General features: G+C 41.1%; 2 protein-coding genes across 2 annotated transcripts; both read right to left on the bottom strand.

Moving 5' to 3' along the window:
* Positions 1-322: 322 nt before the first annotated feature.
* On the bottom strand, positions 323-767 carry LOC129113268 (histone H4). The gene has a single exon (XM_054625483.1). It carries the CDS (start codon positions 762-764, stop codon positions 453-455), a length of 312 nt encoding a protein of 103 aa, XP_054481458.1. The 5' UTR covers positions 765-767; the 3' UTR covers positions 323-452.
* Positions 768-10,639: 9,872 nt separating this feature from the next.
* Positions 10,640-16,488, bottom strand: LOC129113234 (alpha-1A adrenergic receptor-like). Its single transcript, XM_054625449.1, has 5 exons — positions 15,976-16,488; positions 13,812-14,063; positions 13,252-13,633; positions 11,851-11,972; positions 10,640-11,172 (listed from the first exon to the last, which is right to left on the bottom strand). Exons 1-5 carry the CDS (start codon positions 16,294-16,296, stop codon positions 10,876-10,878), a joined length of 1,374 nt encoding a protein of 457 aa, XP_054481424.1. The 5' UTR covers positions 16,297-16,488; the 3' UTR covers positions 10,640-10,875.
* Positions 16,489-19,210: the final 2,722 nt, after the last annotated feature.

Raw genomic sequence — 19,210 nt, 5'->3', positions numbered from 1 at the left:
TGCACAACATTAAGCCTGTGAAATACTGGGAGAATATAGTCTGGTCAGATGAGACCAACATTGAACTCTTTGGATGCCATAATACACACCATGTTTGGAGGTCAAATGGCACTGCACATCACCCCAAAAACACCAGACCAACAGTGAAGTTTGGAGGTGGGAACATCATGGTGTGGGGCTGTTTTTCAGCATACGAGCACTGGCAAACTTCATATAATTGAAGGAAGGATGAATGGAAAAATGTACTGTACATACAAGTAGTTGGAATAATAGAAATGAATCACTTGCAAGTATTAATCTATATGTGTTCTGTTGTGGGCAACGCTCATTTTAAGACACATTCATAATATTCTTGCTTACACATAACTACAACATGAGGACCTCTGGTTCTTAGACGGAGTGAGTGGCTCTTAAAAGAGCCGTTGGTTTGTGTTGAGGTCGAGTCCCGGTGTTTAGCCTCCGAACCCGTACAGGGTGCGGCCCTGTCTCTTCAGGGCGTACACCACATCCATGGCGGTCACCGTCTTCCTCTTGGCGTGCTCGGTGTAGGTGACGGCGTCACGGATCACGTTCTCCAGGAACACCTTCAGCACACCGCGGGTCTCCTCGTAGATCAGACCGGAGATACGCTTCACTCCGCCGCGGCGAGCCAGACGGCGGATGGCGGGTTTGGTGATTCCCTGGATGTTATCACGGAGAACTTTACGGTGACGCTTAGCGCCTCCTTTACCGAGTCCTTTACCGCCCTTTCCTCTGCCGCTCATTGTTAGACTGTTAGGTTTGGATCGTTAAGAACGAATGAGAAGAAAGACGAACGACCCTCTCTATTTAAAGCTCCTCTGCGGACGTAATAGAGGACTGATGGCGCTGCTCCGGTGGGCGGGGCCTAGTGAGAGGCGCCAAACTCAGCGGTCGAGCTCACATTACTCCACTCATATCTTTCCTTTTTCTTGCTTATTATTTATAGATTTTAATGATAATTTGTGTCTTCCTGCTTTTATAGTTTAGTATTATTATTCAGAGTGAGCATTGACAGCCTCATATAACTGACCTTTGGTTAAATTAAACTGTTTTATATTAATATGTATTCATTATTAACACCTTAGTAAATGTGTTATCATTAAAGAGTTTTCTCTCAGAAATATTCGCTTTCTGCCATTTTATTGTTCTGTATAGTGTCAGGTATTTTCTAAATAAAGCTGAATTTTCCTTGATTATGGTGCAGCAACCTTTTTCTTTACATTACCATTAAAATACACTAGTATTAGAAATGTCTTATTAATTGATATGCAGTTCATCCAGAGATTCATGTGAATTTAATGAGGTTGTTGAACGCATAAATCTTTAAGAAAGCAGAAGTTGTAATTCATGTGACGCTCATCTGCGGACGTAATAGAGGACTATGGCGCTACTGCAGTGGGCGGGGCCAGAGCGCATCTCGCTCATTTACGTTCTTTACTTTTTGAATTACTAACGTATATTAATTTAATTTGATAGTTATTGTCTGTATAGTTCAGTTTCATCTTTATCATATAAAAAATACATATCTTTCATAATTAATATATATAATGGAAATTTGTTGACGTTCATATAATAATGTTGCACTTAATCATATATGATAAACTATCTAAACTAAAATGTTAATTTCTCTATGTCCCATTTGTATTAATGAATTGAGTTAGTTTTAAACTCTGGAATATTGTTCATTGAAACAGAATATAAAGTGCAGGACAATAACTTTGTATTTTAAATGATTACCTTATTATTGTTAACTTAAAATAGTTTATAATAACATTTTACAGATTTGACTAAATAATTCTCCTTTTTTGTGTTCTGTAACATGATGGAAGTGATTCACAAAAATGTTAGATCTGATATTATTAAAACAGATATTACAACATTTCAGATGAGTTGCAGTAGTTCTGCAGGTCGAAGATGTTGCATGGTCGGTGGCAGCACTGCTCCACGATGCCTCTCTTCACCATCATCTCCATCTGGTCCTTGAAGGCGAACTCGGCCACCTCGTTCTCGCCGCCCGCCGCTGAAGCTCCACCAACCTTAGGAGGGAGGAAACCTGACGGGACAAAGGGACAGACAGGTGTTCAGGTGTGCCGGTCTACGGGGGAGGAGCTCCTGACCCTCCGTTTATAAATAAATATCAATATTCTGATCCTCATGTTTATCAAGAGAATCTAAATCCTGTTAAACACCAACAAGGGTTCACAGAGAGACAGGTGAGAGGGGTGAGACAGGTGAGAGGGGTGAGACAGGTGAGAGGGGTGAGACAGGTGAGAGGGGTGAGAGAGGTGAGACAGGTCAGACAGGTGAGAGGGGTGAGAGAGGTCAGACAGGTGAGAGAGGTGAGACAGGTGAGACAGGTGAGACAGGTGAGAGAGGTCAGACAGGTGAGACAGGTGAGAGGGGTGAGAGAGGTCAGACAGGTGAGACAGGTGAGAGGGGTGAGAGGGGTGAGACAGGTGAGAGGGGTGAGAGAGGTCAGACAGGTGAGAGAGGTGAGACGGGTGAGACAGGTGAGACAGGTGAGAGAGGTGAGACAGGTGAGACAGGTGAGAGAGGTCAGACAGGTGAGAGAGGTGAGACAGGTGAGAGGGGTGAGAGAGGTCAGACAGGTGAGAGAGGTGAGAGAGGTCAGACAGGTGAGAGAGGTGAGAGAGGTCAGACAGGTGAGAGAGGGGTCAGACAGAGAGGTCAGACAGGTGAGGTGAGAGGTCAGACAGGTGAGAGAGGTCAGACAGGTGAGACAGGTGAGACAGGTGAGAGAGGTGAGAGAGGTGAGAGAGGTGAGAGAGGTCAGACAGGTGAGACAGGTGAGACAGGTGAGAGAGGTGAGACAGGTGAGAGAGGTGAGACAGGTCAGACAGGTGAGAGGGGTGAGAGAGGTGAGAGGGGTCAGACAGGTGAGACAGGTGAGACAGGTGAGAGGGGTTTAGGGTATTAGTACTTCTACTGTAACAGAGTAGTATCACAGAGTGGTATAAGTACTTCCCTTTGAACAGAGCACTGGTACTGTATGTACTAATGTAATGTACTGTATGTTTTAATAGTTGTACTGTGACGGAGACATTTGACTTTGTTGTATTAGTACTTTTACTCTTTCACAGTAGTATCACAGAGTGGTATTAATACTTTTACTGCAGTACTCTCTACACATCAAAGATGGCGACAGCTGAAGCTTCAGGTATAAAAACTAGTTTGTCTTTAGTATTACAGTATTTATTAGTATTACAGTATTTATTAGTATTACAGTATTTATTAGTATTACAGTATTTATTAGTATTACAGTATTTATTAGTATTAGTATTTATTAGTGTATTTATTAGTATTTATTAGTATTTATTAGTATTACAGTATTTATTAGTATTAGAGTGTTTATTAGTATTACAGTATTTATTAGTATTACAGTATTTATTAGTATTACAGTATTTATTAGTATTACAGTATTTATTAGAGTATTTATTTATTAGTTTATTAGTATTACAGTATTTATTAGTATTACAGTATTTATTAGTATTACAGTATTTATTAGTATTACAGTATTTATTAGTATTACAGTGTTTATTAGTATTACAGTGTTTATTAGTATTACAGTATTTATTAGTATTACAGTGTTTATTAGTATTAGTATTTATTAGTATTAGTATTTATTAGTATTACAGTGTTTATTAGTATTACAGTATTTATTAGTATTACAGTGTATTAGTGTTTATTAGTATTACAGTATTTATTAGTATTACAGTATTTATTAGTATTACAGTGTTTATTAGTATTAGTTTATTAGTATTACAGTATTTATTAGTATTACAGTATTTATTAGTATTACAGTGTTTATTAGTATTAGTGTTTATTAGTATTACAGTGTTTATTAGTATTAGAGTGTTTATTAGTATTACAGTAGTAGTAGTAATACTATAGTATTAGTACTATGTAAAGTACTACAGAGGTGCTGGTCTCACCCATCAGAGGGTCCACGTCTCTCTTGGGGTTGTAGAAGAACCCTCTGTCTCCACAGACCAGGAACAGGGCGTCCACCAGGTGAGACCCACACAGGTGCTGAGGACCAGCAGCCGCCTGAGAGCCGGGACTCGACAGAACCAGTAAGACCAGTAGAGACACGGACTGGATCCACAGAGACGCCATGCTGGAGGAGGAGAACACACATATAATATATATATATACATATAAATATATACAGTTAATATATATATATATATATATATATATATATATATATATATATATATACAGTTAAATATATATATATATATATATATATATATATATACATATAAATATACAGTTATATATATATATATATACACAACAAGACGCCATGATAGAGGAGTAGATAGAGGAGTAGATAGAGGAGTAGATGGAGGAGTAGATGGAGGAGATAGAGGAGTAGATAGAGGAGTAGATGGAGGGAGATAGATAGAGGAGGAGTAGATGGAGGAGTAGATGGAGGAGTAGATGGAGGAGTAGCATCTCACCTGTAGAGGAGGAGGAGGAGACGATGAAGAGGAGCAGTAGCAGGTCAGCGGAGATCTGGATGTGTGAGGAGGAACAGAAGGCCTCCTCCTTATTTATACACCTTCACCTCCACCTGGACGCGCCTCCTCTGTGTGTGTGTGTGTGTGTGTGTGTGTGTGTGTGTGTGTGTGTGTGTGTGTGTGTGTGTGTGTGTGTGTGTGTGTGTTTGTATTACTGATGTTGTGGGGACATGAATCTGTTTACACAGTCACAATGTGGGGACTCACCACCCATTCTAGTGTGTGTGTGTGTGTGTGTGTGTGTGTGTGTGTGTGTGTGTGTGTAGTGTGTGTGTGTGTGTGTGTGTGTGCGTGTGTGTGTGTGTGTGTGTGTGTGTGTGTGTGTGTGTGTGTGTGTGTGTGTGTGTGTGTGTGTGTGTGTGTGTGTGTGTGCGTGTTTACTTATGGTTACTGCTGATTGGCCGGTTACAGCACTCAGTAAAACAAACAGAGCTAATGATCCGACATGATCTGATCACTGTTATTGACGAACACTGATCACCAATCGGCCTCGTGCTCGTCCTGCTGAGCTCACCTGAACGCATCACACCAGTTTAACCACCTTGAATCTCCTCCTCTTCTTCTGTGGTGCTTTAATGGCAAAGACCAGCTGTCTATATTTATTATATTTATTATACGCAAAACAGCAGAGGATGGAAACTAAACTTCAGTCGGCTTTTATTTTCATTGTTTTGGAGGAAATTCTGTAAAAACTTGAGCTCCTTTTGGCAGAAAACTTGAGTCTTAATGTGTTTCGTCTATCAGCCTTTCCTAAAAACAAATTAAAACAAATTCCAGCGACTCTACTAAAGCAGAAATTAAAAATGTTTGTGATTTTATACAAAGTTAAACAATGATAACTCTGAGAGCATGCATAAACAAACACTACAGCTTCTATGACAGAGGTTTGAATTAATATTCACTGAGGTCCAGTCAGAAAGGATTCACTAATGCTTTTAATCAATCCCACCTTTTTATTTTGTATATCTCTCACTTGTTTTTTACATCTTAAAATGTTTCTTAACCACTATCAACTTGTTTTGTTACTAGTGATCATATTTTTTATCTCCGTTTTGGGGGATTTTATTATTTTATTTATTGTTTTAGCTTCTTGTCCCCCGTATGTTATGGATTAGTTTCTCTTGAGAATAACTTTCATGTTGTGAGAGGTGCTTTACAGATAAAATTCCATGTCAATAACACCTCTAGAAATATATTTACTGAGAAAAATGGTGACGTGTTCAATACTTATTTTACCCGATGTTAATAACTGAGGTTAGAGATGCTTTTAGAAGGATTTTGTTACCATTTGATGCAGCCAGCTAGCTGTTTCCTGTCTTTGTGCTAATCTAAACTAACAGTCTGCTGGCTGAAGTCTTATGAATAACAATATTTTTTTTCTCAACTCTTAGCAAGAAGAAGAAGGGTATTTCACAAAAACTATTCCTTCATAGTATAATTATGGTTAATAAAAACTTGGAACACATTTCTGTAGGTTTGACCATAATTTCTCTTGGTTATAATAATGCTACTACTAATACTAATAGTAATATTTTAATTTATATAGCACTTTTCTAAAAGCAATGTTTACAAAGTGCTTTACATACGTTAAACCCAAAATAATTTATTTAAGGTGAACAACTAGTTTTCTATGAGTCTACATTTAAGAATCCACTCATCTGCTTCTATAAATAATATCAATTTGAATATATCTTGCCAAATTTACATATATAACCGATATATATTTTTAAATATATATATATTTAACCTATAATGAACATACAGCAACAATCAGTCTTTTATTTATGTAAAACTTTCTGTTTTATTCATGCTATTTTAATGATTTATTCCACTCAACTAATTGTAATTTTAGTTTTGTTTAATGTGGTACCTTCACAGTTTAGAGGACAATAACTTTGTATTTTAAATGATTACCTTATTATTTTCAACTTAAAATAGTTTATAATAATAATCAATAACATTTTACAGGTTTGACTAAATAATTCTTTTTTGTGTTCTGTAACATGATGGAAGTGATTCACAAAAATGTTAGATCTGATATTATTAAAACAGATATTACAACATTTCAGATAAGTTACATATTCTGTTGTTTATGTCAAATAAAATCCTCCTTATTCTTGTTAAACTTCTCCTGATAAGTAAATAACATTAAGGAGTGAGGTGATTCTGAATGTCAGGTATAAAAGTAAAATGATATGACAGACAATTTGGGGTTTATATATATATATATATATATATATATATCAACTTGACTAAATTTTAAATAGGGCCTTTTGTTGTCAATTCACTCTGTATTACCCTTATTTGTGTTGTATATAAAGTTCCTACATGTGGTTTTGTTGTCAATTACACACACACACACATTTGTCCATTCAATAAATGTTTGATTCTTTATCTACAACTCTTCACTTTGGATTAGTTTGCAATCATTGTAATGTTCCATTTGTATTAATAAACTGTAAATCTTATGGAATAGTGTTGAAACAGACTATAAAGTGCAGTAAATCTATTTATTGCGGTAGTTCTATTGATTTATCTTCATTATGAGTTATTATAATAAAGGATTGATCTCTTTAGTGGATGTGGGGGCTCTTAAAAGAGCCGTTGTGTGGGTGTGTGTAGCCGGGTCGTCTCTACTTCTTGGCGGCCTTCTCGGTCTTCTTGGGCAGCAGCACCGCCTGGATGTTGGGCAGCACGCCGCCCTGAGCGATGGTCACTCCGCCCAGCAGCTTGTTGAGCTCCTCGTCGTTGCGGACGGCCAGCTGCAGGTGACGGGGGATGATCCTGGTCTTCTTGTTGTCGCGGGCAGCGTTTCCAGCCAGCTCCAGGATCTCAGCGGTCAGGTACTCCAGCACCGCCGCCAGGTACACCGGAGCTCCGGCACCGACACGCTGGGCGTAGTTACCCTTCCTCAAGTGTCTGTGGACACGGCCGACGGGGAACTGGAGGCCGGCCCTGGAGGACCTGCTCTTCGCCTTCGCTCTGGCCTTTCCTGCTCCCTTTCCACGTCCAGACATCTTGTATTATATTCGTTGAGTTGAACGATATAAAATACTTCCCACCGGCAAGCCTGCTTTATATAAGAACATAGCTGCTCTTTCATTGGTCAAAGTAAGCGTAACTCCGATCGCCCAATCAGAAACGAGAAGCCCAAGTTCCGGTATTAGCGACAAGATTTATCGCTCTATGCCGTGTAAGATTTTCAGAATAAAACGTGAGAAATAAATCATCCAGTTATTATGGCTAAAATAAATAGTTTTCTGGTAACTGTAAATAATAATGACATTTAATAATAATTAATAATAATAATAATAATAATAATAATAATAGTAATAAGAATAATCACATTACATTACAGTCATTTAGCAGACGCTTTTATCCAAAGCGACTTACAGGAAGTGTATTCAACATAGGTATTCAAGAGAACTACTAGTCACCAGAAGTCATAAGTGCATCTCCTTTCTTAAACAAGCATCTTAAAGCATAAACCAGAGCAAAAGTATAGTGCAGAGGCAAATTACTACGAAAAACAATAATTGCAACAGACGTTTTGTGTTTGTTTGTATATTGTGGTTTGTCTGAAATAGCCATAATACACATGTGGTGCTCTAATGAGTATTTGTTGGAGTGACTAGAGTCAGAATAAACTGCAGTTATGGGTCTGGATGTGTTTGTGGTGATTTCTGAGTGGATTCATGGAGGTTTGATCTTGAAGCTTTCACTCACTCACCTCCTTCAGCTCTCCGTCGCTGCCTGTGGAAGTTTATTACTCACTATAATGCTGTTTTATAAAGGTAGTACTTTTGTCTTTGCAGTAAAACTTGATTGTTAGATTTAAAACGTTCCTCTGTCTCTGTTTTTCCAAAATAATTGAGTGTTGCCATGGCTACAGAGGAGGAGCACAGTGCACCTCCTGTGAAGAACGAGGCCGGGGAAACGGAAACATTTCACTTTATTCATTCACTTAAATTATCAGCTTCATGACAACACTTCACACTCGTTTATGGTTTTAATTAAAGGAACAGTGTCACAGGATGGGGTTAGCCTAGCTTAGCATAGTCAGCTGGCTTCAGTTTTCAATAAAACAATAACAACAGGACGCCAAAGGAAGTAGCACACAGACACACTGTGATTCTGTGAAAACACGCTGGAGCTCCTCTGACGTCCACCAGGTGCTGCTGTGATCACACTGTGTTCAAGTGAGTTCAGCTTTCAGCAGATTCAATGAGCTTCTTCACATCAGTCAGAGGGAAGATTTTGAGAATAAACGTCCTGTCGGTAACATATTACGGCTTTAATCAGGTGGAGGTCTTCACTGGTCCACTTGGTTCCTACTATAGACGAAGGACAGAGGATGTGACATGTGTACAGATTGTAAAGCCCTCTGAGGAATCACAAATTTGTAATTTGTGATTCTGGGCTATACAAAATAAACTGAATTGAACTATAGGCCACAAGCTAAGCTAACATTAGCCAGCAAGCTAATTTCAGCTAATGTTTAACTAGCCAGCTAACAGAAATTAACTAATGCTGCTGTTTGACGTCAGTTAGCTCACCCGCTCGTAACCAGAGCACCAAAACCAGGAAGTGAACTAGGAGGTAAATTAGGGCCGTTTCTCAATATGTGAACTCTCTGTACTTGTGTCCTCGTGAACTTGTGAAACGTCAGGAAGTGCCCAAGTACTGTTCCAATACACAAGTTCAGGAATTCAGCCAAGTAAACGGTCCAGATACCCGGAAGTGTCCTCGCTCCGCCCATTATACCGAGGATGCATCGGAGTAGACTTGTGTGGACTTTGGACAGCCAAGTATCCCAGAATGCATTTCACCAGAAATAAAACAAAGCCGACAGCTTCGGAGATTGAGCTCACAACTGTCAGTTATAACTGTCTAAATACTGCTGTTGTTGTGTAACGGAATTTAGTTTTAACATTTTTTTAAGCGAGAATGTAGTTGTTAAGACTTAAAATATGCGGTCGATTTATCAAGATTTAGAGCCTGTTTGTTTTATTTAAAAAAGCGCCGACGTTTTGTCGGAGATGAGAGGACCAGCATCAGGAGTTTGGGCGGTGGTGCTCATGCAGCCCGCTGACAGCAGCCTGATCTCGGCTAGGCCTCTCCAGATGTGCCGCTGGCTCCGGTGTCTCTGTGGTTGTGGTTGCAGATGTAACACAAAACATATACATATATATATATAGCATATATAGTTATACACATATACATAATATTTTTATATTTTCTAAATGAAAATGAAAAAAGGTTGTGTTTTATATCATATTTCGTTTTATTGTCAATATATATGACTGAAGATAACCGGAGTAGGCGGGACCGACTGAGCTGAGTTGGTGACGTCGTGCGTGGGTGACGTCATCAAGTTCGCTGCTGTTCCAATTGCAAAATGACCGTACTGCGTCCTCCCGTCCTCGGGAGTTTGTACTCCAGAGTCGAACTATCCAAGTATGAACTTGCAAGTTTGCAAGTCCATACTTGACCGTACAATGAACCAGTATTGAGAAACGGCCCGGGAAATGAATTAGGAGGTAAACCAGGAAGTGAACTAGGAGGTAAACCAGGAAGTGAGCAAGGAGGTAAACCAGGAAGTGAACTAGGAGGTAAACCAGGAAGTGAACTAGGAGGTAAACCAGGAAGTGAGCAAGGAGGTAAACCAGGAAGTGAGCAAGGAGGTAAACCAGGAAGTGAACTAGGAGGTAAACCAGTGAGAGAACTGACGAGCATCATTGGATTGAACAGGCGGCGTCTTGACGTCCAGCATCCAGTTCTATAAAACTATAACTAGCTGACTAGTTTAGGGATTTTAACTTTACCACAGAAATAAAACTCATGTCACATGATCTTCAGTTTAGTTTGAGTTCAACAGTTTGAACGACGAGTTTGAATTCATTTAATAGAGGAACCTGTTAGAAACAACATCGCAACAATACATCTAAAGAATAATCTTTGTTCCACATTTAAGAGATTTTTCACAACTCTCACTTGATTTTAAATGACTGATTTTGCTGATTTATTGATTATATATGTTTTATTTACAGTTTTTTTACAGTTTTGTGCGTGATGATTGAGTTTTGGTTGATGTTGTGATCAGAGGTAAAAGCATCAGGTGGTTTGAGGTCAGGTGATGTGTTCCTCCATGTTTCACAGGTGAGTCATTGAGGAAGAGTCCGAAACACCTGTGACGTCATCACACCTGAGTGACCCCTCCGGTGAGTGACAGAGCGTCTCGTGATGTCAGCAGTGACACCTGTGTGTGTTTCTTAAACCATTTCCTGTCAGCAGCATGGCGTGTCAGTTACTGTTCTGCTCGTTCACCCGTCCCGGTGTCCTCGGCGAGCGGCGACACAGGACTTGGCCGCTTCTGTCCCGTCAGCCCAGGGAGGAGGCCTCGGTTGGAGGAGGAGGAGGAGGAGGTGGCCCATGGTAGGGGGCGGAGCCTGGAGGCGACGCAGTGCGGACTGGGACTGATGGAGGACAACGTCTGCTGGCTGCCGTTCATGAAGGACGAGGAGTTGGAGCTCTGATGGCAGCGATGGTTATAATACGTCTGACGCTTCCTCTTCAGGCGACAGCGGAGGATCCGGATGAATGCCTGGACCCACAACACAGGAACCAGAACCTCGTTAGACCTGAGACCAGTACACTGAACCAGTATATAAAACAATGAACCAGTATATGAATCAATGAACCAGTATATGAATCAATGAACCAGTATATGAAACACTGAACCAGTATATAAAACACAATGAACCAGTATATAAATCAATGAACCAGTATATGAAACAGATACTACAGGTGGTATAATTAGGAGTAGTAGTAGTAGTAGTAGGAGTAGTAGTAATAGTGGTAGTAGTAGTAGTAGTAGTAGTAGTAGTAGTAGTAATAGTAGTGGTGGTAGTAGTAGTAGTAGTAGTAGTAGTAGTAGTAGTAGTAGTAGTAGTAGTAGTAGTAGTAGTAGTAGTAGTAGTAGTAGTGGTAGTAGTAGTAGTAGTAGTAGTAGTAGAAATAGTAGTAGTAGTAGTAGTAGTAGTAGTAGTAGTAGTAGTAGTAGTAGTAGTAGTAGTAGTAGTAGTAGTAGTAGTAGTAGTAGTAGTAGTAGTAGTAGTAGTAGTAGTAGTAGTAGTAGTAGTAGTAGTAGTAGTAGTAGTAGTAGTAGTAGTAGTAGTAGTAGTAGTAGTAGTAGTAGTAGTAGTAGTAGTAGTAGTGGTAGTAGTAGTAGTAGTAGTAGTAGTAGTAGTAGTAGTAGTAGTAGTAGTAGTAGTAGTAGTACCTGTTTGAACTCCCGGCTGTAACAGGGGTAGATGATGGGGTTCAGACAGCTGTTGAAATATCCGAGCCAGAAGATTACTTTGAAGAAAGTTTCAGGTGGACGAAGACTGCTGTTGAAGGAGCCTGAACACACAAACACACACACACACACACACACACACACACACACACACACACACACACACACATTAATATTTCCTGTATCTTAATATCAAAATACATGTCATATTTGATGTAACGTTGGTTCATGAAAGCTGTTCACATCTTCATCTCCTTGTCCCCTCTCCTATTTAATCGTCTCCTACTCTCATATCCTTGTCTCCTCTGATCTCTCCTGTCTCCACTCTAGTTGTCTCCTTGTCCCCTCTCCTCTCTCCTTGGCTCCTTTGATCTCTCCTGCTCTCCTCTCTCCTTATCTCCTATGATCTCTCCTGCTCTCCTCTCTCCTTGTCTCCTCTCCTCTGTCCTCAGATCACAGAGGAGGTGTCCTGTAGATGAGGCAGGTGATCTGCAGCATGTTGGAGGTTTTCAGAGGATTGTGGGGGATTATGGGGGATGAGGTTTTTGATGCTCCTCAGATAACAGACTCCTGAGGATTATCTCTCCCTGAACGTGGACTTGTAAGGCCATCCTGCGCCTCCTGCTGCGGTCTCTGACTATATATGAGGAGCCTGACGGCGGCCATGTTGGAGAGCATGTGACACCTTCCCATGATGCATCACTGCCCAGTAAAAACCTTGTACCTCCAAGTTTGGTGATTCTGCCGTTAAGTTATTTTGGTTTAAGGTTAACAGTGATCCGCTGATCCAGGATCTGTTTCTCATGGACTCAGAGTAACTGAGCAGAGTGCAGATCATGACTCAGCATTTAGTCCAAGCTGAAGCCTCACTGTGATGACGAGGAGAAGAAGAAGCTCTCTTCACCTCCTCATGGATCAGCTGTGAACCGTCTCGTCTCCTCAGACTGAAGACAACGAGTGGACCAAATCCTTGTGACCTCCGTTTGTGGACTGAAGCTCTGAATTCCACATTTTGGCCGTCGCCATCTTGTTTTCTTTGAAACCAGAAGTGACCCCAGAGGGCGGAGCTAAGTTCACCTGAGCGCTGACTCATGCTCAGGATCAACAGAGTACTATAAGAGTACTATAAGAGTACTATGAGACTAGAAAAGCATAAAGATGTCCTGATCTCATATTTTACTGAATATTGGAGGCTAACGATCGTCATTAAAACTTTATTTACACTGTGATGGTTAATGTTATACCGTGCCATTAATCTGAGGTTCACATGTAAAGAACCGTGACGGGGATCAGTACGGTCCGCTACACCACTGGTGTATAGTGACTTTGATGGACCAGAGATGCAATAAATCAATAATCAGTATTGATTAGAGGCAGACGTACCGATGGGCAGAACCAGGAAGAAGGGCAGCCAGCAGAGGATGAACATGCCCACCACCACGCCCAGCGTCTTGGCGGCCTTCTTCTCTCTGGAGAACTTCAGCAGCTTGAAGGTGAGCGCGCTGCGTGCCGAGGCCCCGCCCCCTCCGGCCATGGGAGCGGGGCCTGGCTCCTGGTTCCCGCGGTGGATCCTCAGGGTGAACTCGTTGGAGTCCTGCAGACGCTCCCTCATCACGCCGGCCTCCAGGTTCCTGGTGGTGCGTTTGGCCACGACGTAGACGCGACAGTACATGAAGAGGATGACGGCCAGCGGGATGTAGAAGGAACCCAGCGAGGAGAACAGAGCGTAGAACGGTTCCTCCGTGATGAGACACACCGTGTCGTCCTGAGGACAGAGGACGATCATAACTCATTCATGAATCATTAACCTTTAATAACAGGAACATTAAGAAAAGGCTGGTGGATCTGAGGAAAGCATCTGAGATCAATTAATTACATTCAACTTGATTGAGGCATCCTTCCTCTAAAGACTCTCAGTGGTGCATGCTGGGTAGTTTCTGTACCTGGGACGGCGGCTGCTTCCAGCCCAGCAGCGGGCCGATGGAGATGACGATGGCGAGGATCCAGACCCCCAGCATGGCGAGCAGCGCCCTGGTCTCCGTGACGATGGTCGGGTACTGCAGCGGGCAGCGGACGCCGATGTAGCGGTCGATGGAGATCACGCACAGAGACATGATGGACGCCGTGCAGCACAGCACGTCCACCGCCGCCCAGATGTCACAGAACACCCGCCCGAACACCCAGTGGTCCAGGACCTGTGGGGGCACGTAGAACTTGAACCACATGCTGATCCAGAACCCAAATACCCAGTGATCCAGGACCTGTGTGGCCACCAAGAAGCTGAACCACATACTGATCCAGAACCTGAACTACCTACTGATCGAGACCCTAAAACACCCAGTAATCCAGGATCTGAACCACCCATAGATTAAGAACCTAAACTAACCACTGATCCAGGACCTGAATGACCTAATGATCCAGAACCTGAACCAACCGCTGATCCAGAACTTGAAACACTCAGTGATCCAGAACCTGCAGGGCCAGGAAGAACCTGAACCATTCTGTGATCCAGAACCTGAACCAACCACTGATCCAGAACCTGAACCACATATAGAATAAAGTCCTGTCTCTGATGAAGAGAATGAACATCTTCATCCATGAACATTCCAACATCAGTCATCTCCTATAAAGACAACAGAAGCTGCTTTGAGGACCTCGATGAGTCCAGATGTTCACACGATGACGATGACAACGCTTAAATTAATCCAATTAAAGCTCCAGGAAGATCCAAAGGATTTAAAAACTATGTTTTGATTTGTTTTCTATTCATCTATTTTCCTTCCTCCTTACATCTCTATCATGATCATATTTTACATAATCAATACATAATCAATAGTATTGATTATGTATTGATTGTGTATTATTTATGTATTGATTCAATACATAATCAATACATGCAGTTAGTTCATTTTTTAATAGTTATATGTTTAAACATATTTAAACACATTTAAACATATTAAACACATTAAACACATTTAAACATATTAAACACATTTAAACACATTTAAACATATTTAAACACATTTAAACACATTTAAACACATTAAACACATTTAAACACATTTAAACACATTTAAACACATTTAAACATATTAAACACATTTAAACATATTAAACACATTTAAACATATTTAAACACATTTAAACATATTAAACACATTTAAACACATTTAAACACATTTAAACATATTAAACACATTTAAACATATTAAACATATTAAACACATTTAAACACATTTAAACACATTTAAATATATTTAAACACATTTAAACATATTAAACACATTTAAACATAATTAAACACATTTAAACACATTTAAACACATTTAAACACATTTAAACATATTAAACACATTTAAACATATTAAACACATTTAAACATATTTAAACACATTTAAACATATTTAAACATATTAAACACATTTAAACATATTTAAACACATTTAAACACATAATATTCAACATAATTAAACACATTTAAACATATTAAACACATTTAAACACATTTAAACATATTAAACACATTTAAACACATAATATTCAACATAATTAAACACATTTAAACATATTAAACATATTTAAACACATTCATTTAAACACATTTAAACACATTTAAACACATAATATTCAACATAATTAAACACATTTAAACATATTAAACACATTTAAACACATTAAACATATTTAAACACATTAAACACATTTAAACACATTTAAACATATTCAACACATTTAAACACATTTAAACACATTTAAACACATTTAAACATATTAAACACATTTAAACACATTAAACACATTTAAACACATTCATCACATTTAAACACATTTAAAGACATTTAATCACATTAAACATATTAAACACATTTAAACACATTAATCACATTTAATCACATTAATCACATTAATCACATTAATCACATTAAACATATTAAATCACATTAAACACATTAATCAATTTCACATTAAACATTAAACACATTAAATCACATTAACACATTAATCACATTAAACATTAACACATTAATCACATTAAACATTAAACATTAATCACATTAAACACATTTAATCACATTAAACATATGTAATCACATCCGGGCCTCTGACCTCCAGCGTGGCGGACACCGGCAGCACGGTGGAGGCCAGCAGCAGGTCAGCGATGGCCAGGTTGATGATGACGTAGTTGGTCGGGCTGCGCAGGTGTCGGTTGCAGACCACCGACAGGATGACCAGGATGTTCCCCGCGATGGCGAAGGCGATGAAGGAGGCGAGCAGCATGCCCACCGGCACCGCCCGGCGGAGGTCCAGCGGGGCGGGGTCATCGCCGTGGCGGGGCTGTCCGCGCAGCTGGGAGCCGTTGTTGCGGTCGGAGCTGCGGTCGGAGCCCGCATGGAGGTCCTCGGAGGAGCCGTTGGGCCACAGACTCATTGCGGGGCGCTGCGTGTCCTCTGGCCCCGCACGGCCGGCGCTCCGCTTCACGGAAACGAGCCTACGGGCGGTTCGGGTTTCTCCGCTGGACGAGCAGCGCTCGGTAAAGTCCGGAGAGCGCTCGGTTTGCGCGGGAGAAGGCTCTGTGACGGAGCAGCAGGAGGAGGCTCTGTGACGGAGCAGCAGGTGGAGGCTGTGTGACGGAGCAGCAGGTGGAGGCTCTGTGTGACTGTGTGACGGAGCAGCAGGTGGAGGCTCTGTGACGGAGCAGCAGGTGGAGGCTCTGTGTGTCTGCGGGACACGGAGCTCCTCCCCGGGACACACGCGGCCTCACGGGGGAGGAGAGCTCCGAGGCCATGTACGGACCAACGGCTCAGTGAAGACGGATCAGTGTGGGAGAGAAAGACACGGAGGAGACTGTCTGTCTGACTGTCTGTCTCTCTGATACACTGTCTGTCTCTCTCTCTCTCTGACTGTCTGTCTGACTGATATACTGTCTGTCTCTCTCTCACTGATATACTGTCTCTCTCTCTCTCACTGATACTGTCTGTCTCTCTCACTGAGATACTGTCTGTCTCTCTCTCTCTGAGATACTGTCTCTCTCACTGAGATACTGTCTCTCTCTCTCTGAGATACTGTCTCTCTCTCTCTGAGATACTGTCTCTCTCTCTCACTGAGATACTGTCTCTCTCTCTCTGAGATACTGTCTCTCTCTCTCACTGAGATACTGTCTCTCTCTCTGAGATACTGTCTCTCTCTCTCACTGAGATACTGTCTCTCTCTCTCTCTGAGATACTGTCTCTCTCTCTCTCTCTGAGATACTGTCTCTCTCTCTCTGAGATACTGTCTCTCTCTCTCTCTGAGATACTGTCTCTCTCTCTCTCTGAGATACTGTCTCTCTCTCTCTGAGATACTGTCTCTCTCTCTCACTGAGATACTGTCTCTCTCTCTCTGAGATACTGTCTCTCTCTCTGAGATACTGTCTCTCTCTCACTGAGATACTGTCTCTCTCTCTCACTGAGATACTCTCTCTCTGAGATACTGTCTCTCTCTCTCTCTGAGATACTGTCTCTCTCTCTCTCACTGAGATACTGTCTCTCTCTCTCTCTCTCTCTCTCACTGAGATACTCTCTCTCTGAGATACTGTCTCTCTCTCACTGAGATACTGTCTCTCTCTCTCTCTCTCTGAGATACTGTCTCTCTCTCTACTGAGATACTGTCTCTCTCTCTCTCTCTGTCTCTCTAACAGACCAGAACCTGTGTTTAGAATAAAGAAGTGTCTTTATTGTAGAGATGAAGGCTGTTTAATGGATAAAACATGATCTAAAAACACATCAGATTAATAAAGTGAAATAAATATGGAGGTCAGCTCTGTTCGTTCCTTCCTCGTGTTCTAACAAGGAGAACCCGTCTGGATCCAGAGGAACGAATGTGGATTGTTCATCTGATCTATTTTCAGACGGTCAGAAATGAGAAACCACGCCGTCTCCTGTTGTGGGAAGAGAGACGACCAATCAGAGCGCAGATCCGGAGCAAGTTCCTCTGATGTTTGTCAACATACTCTAAATACTATTAAGTATATATATATCATTATCTCCTCCACGGCTATTGTTGTTCTCCAGTTTCATTCTATTTGGAGTTCTGTTGTTCTACTGTGTTTCTTTTACGTCTCAAAGGTGCTGAACAAATAAACAGTTTAAATTTCATCTTGTATTTTCTATCATTTTCTATTTTTGTTTGTAGATCAGAATCAACTCACATGGTCTGAACACAGAAATATGAATACATAGATGTCCACAGGCTTTAACTGTTGTTCTAAATGTTTCTCTGGAGTTATGAGATTAATAAAAGTTTGTGTTGTGTGTTTATTAGTGAGGAACTGCTGTGATTGGTGGACAGACGTCCATGTTTGTTTACCCCTCAGAGAGTCAGCTGTTTATTCTTCATCAAAGGGCTGGAGGTGTTAACACTCACAGTGTGTGTGTGTGTGTGTGTGTGTGTGTGTGTGTGTGTGTGTGTGTGTGTGTGTGTGTGTGTGTGTGTGTGTGTCACAATAGAAGGTTTTTCTGCAGGTAGAGTTACAGTGGCGTCTCTGTGAAGCTTCATGATATCAGGTCACATGACCAGCAGTGAAACGGAGTGAAGGAGCTCCAGACTGAGGATGTGGAGGAGGATCCTCATCATCCTCATCATCCCTCTAATCCACAACACAAACACAGCAGATAATCTGTGTTTCAGAGGAGGCCAGCATCGAGCGTCAGCTTCCCATGACCTGAAGCAGCCGATGAGAACGTCTCCCCTCACGACAACAAAGAAGATGTGAAACACACAAGTATGACACCATTCAGCAGAGAGAAGGCCTGAGAGCCTCGGACAGGATGTGATCCACTAAAGGTCCAATATCAACTTCACTGTATTAACTTAACGTGCTCATTATTAACAGTTCATAATAACGACAGGTATTCTCTTTACATTACACATCATGCAGAGCTCCACCTGTCTTAACGGGCTCCATGGCGTCTTAACGAGCTTAACGAGCTGCAGGCGTCAGTCTTAACGAGCTGCATCAGATCACTTCCTGTCTAACCTTCCTTAAAAGTGGTTTCACTTGAACATTTACCTTTATATGTTTTATTACCAGTCACTTCAAACACAGTTGTTCACGCCCCTCGTATGTTTAACTACAGAGGTTTTACAGAACCACGCCCATCACTGACGGAGGGAACGCGTGGCTGAGCGGCCTGAAGGTCGTTACGTTGAGGCGTCTCTCGGTGTAGATGGCTCCACTATGACGAACTACAACAGAGCCAGATTACATCAGACGGGCCACAATAACGCTCAAACCTTAAGCATCATGTCTTCTACTATTACTATTACTAGCTAGATAGCAGCTAACTAGCTAAACAACAGCTTA

The sequence above is a fragment of the Anoplopoma fimbria genome, chromosome 24, assembly GCF_027596085.1.
Source record: "Anoplopoma fimbria isolate UVic2021 breed Golden Eagle Sablefish chromosome 24, Afim_UVic_2022, whole genome shotgun sequence".
NCBI lineage: Eukaryota > Metazoa > Chordata > Actinopteri > Perciformes > Anoplopomatidae > Anoplopoma > Anoplopoma fimbria.
The sequence above is the reverse complement of the archived record's forward strand: the minus strand, read 5'-3'. Positions and strand labels throughout refer to the sequence as shown.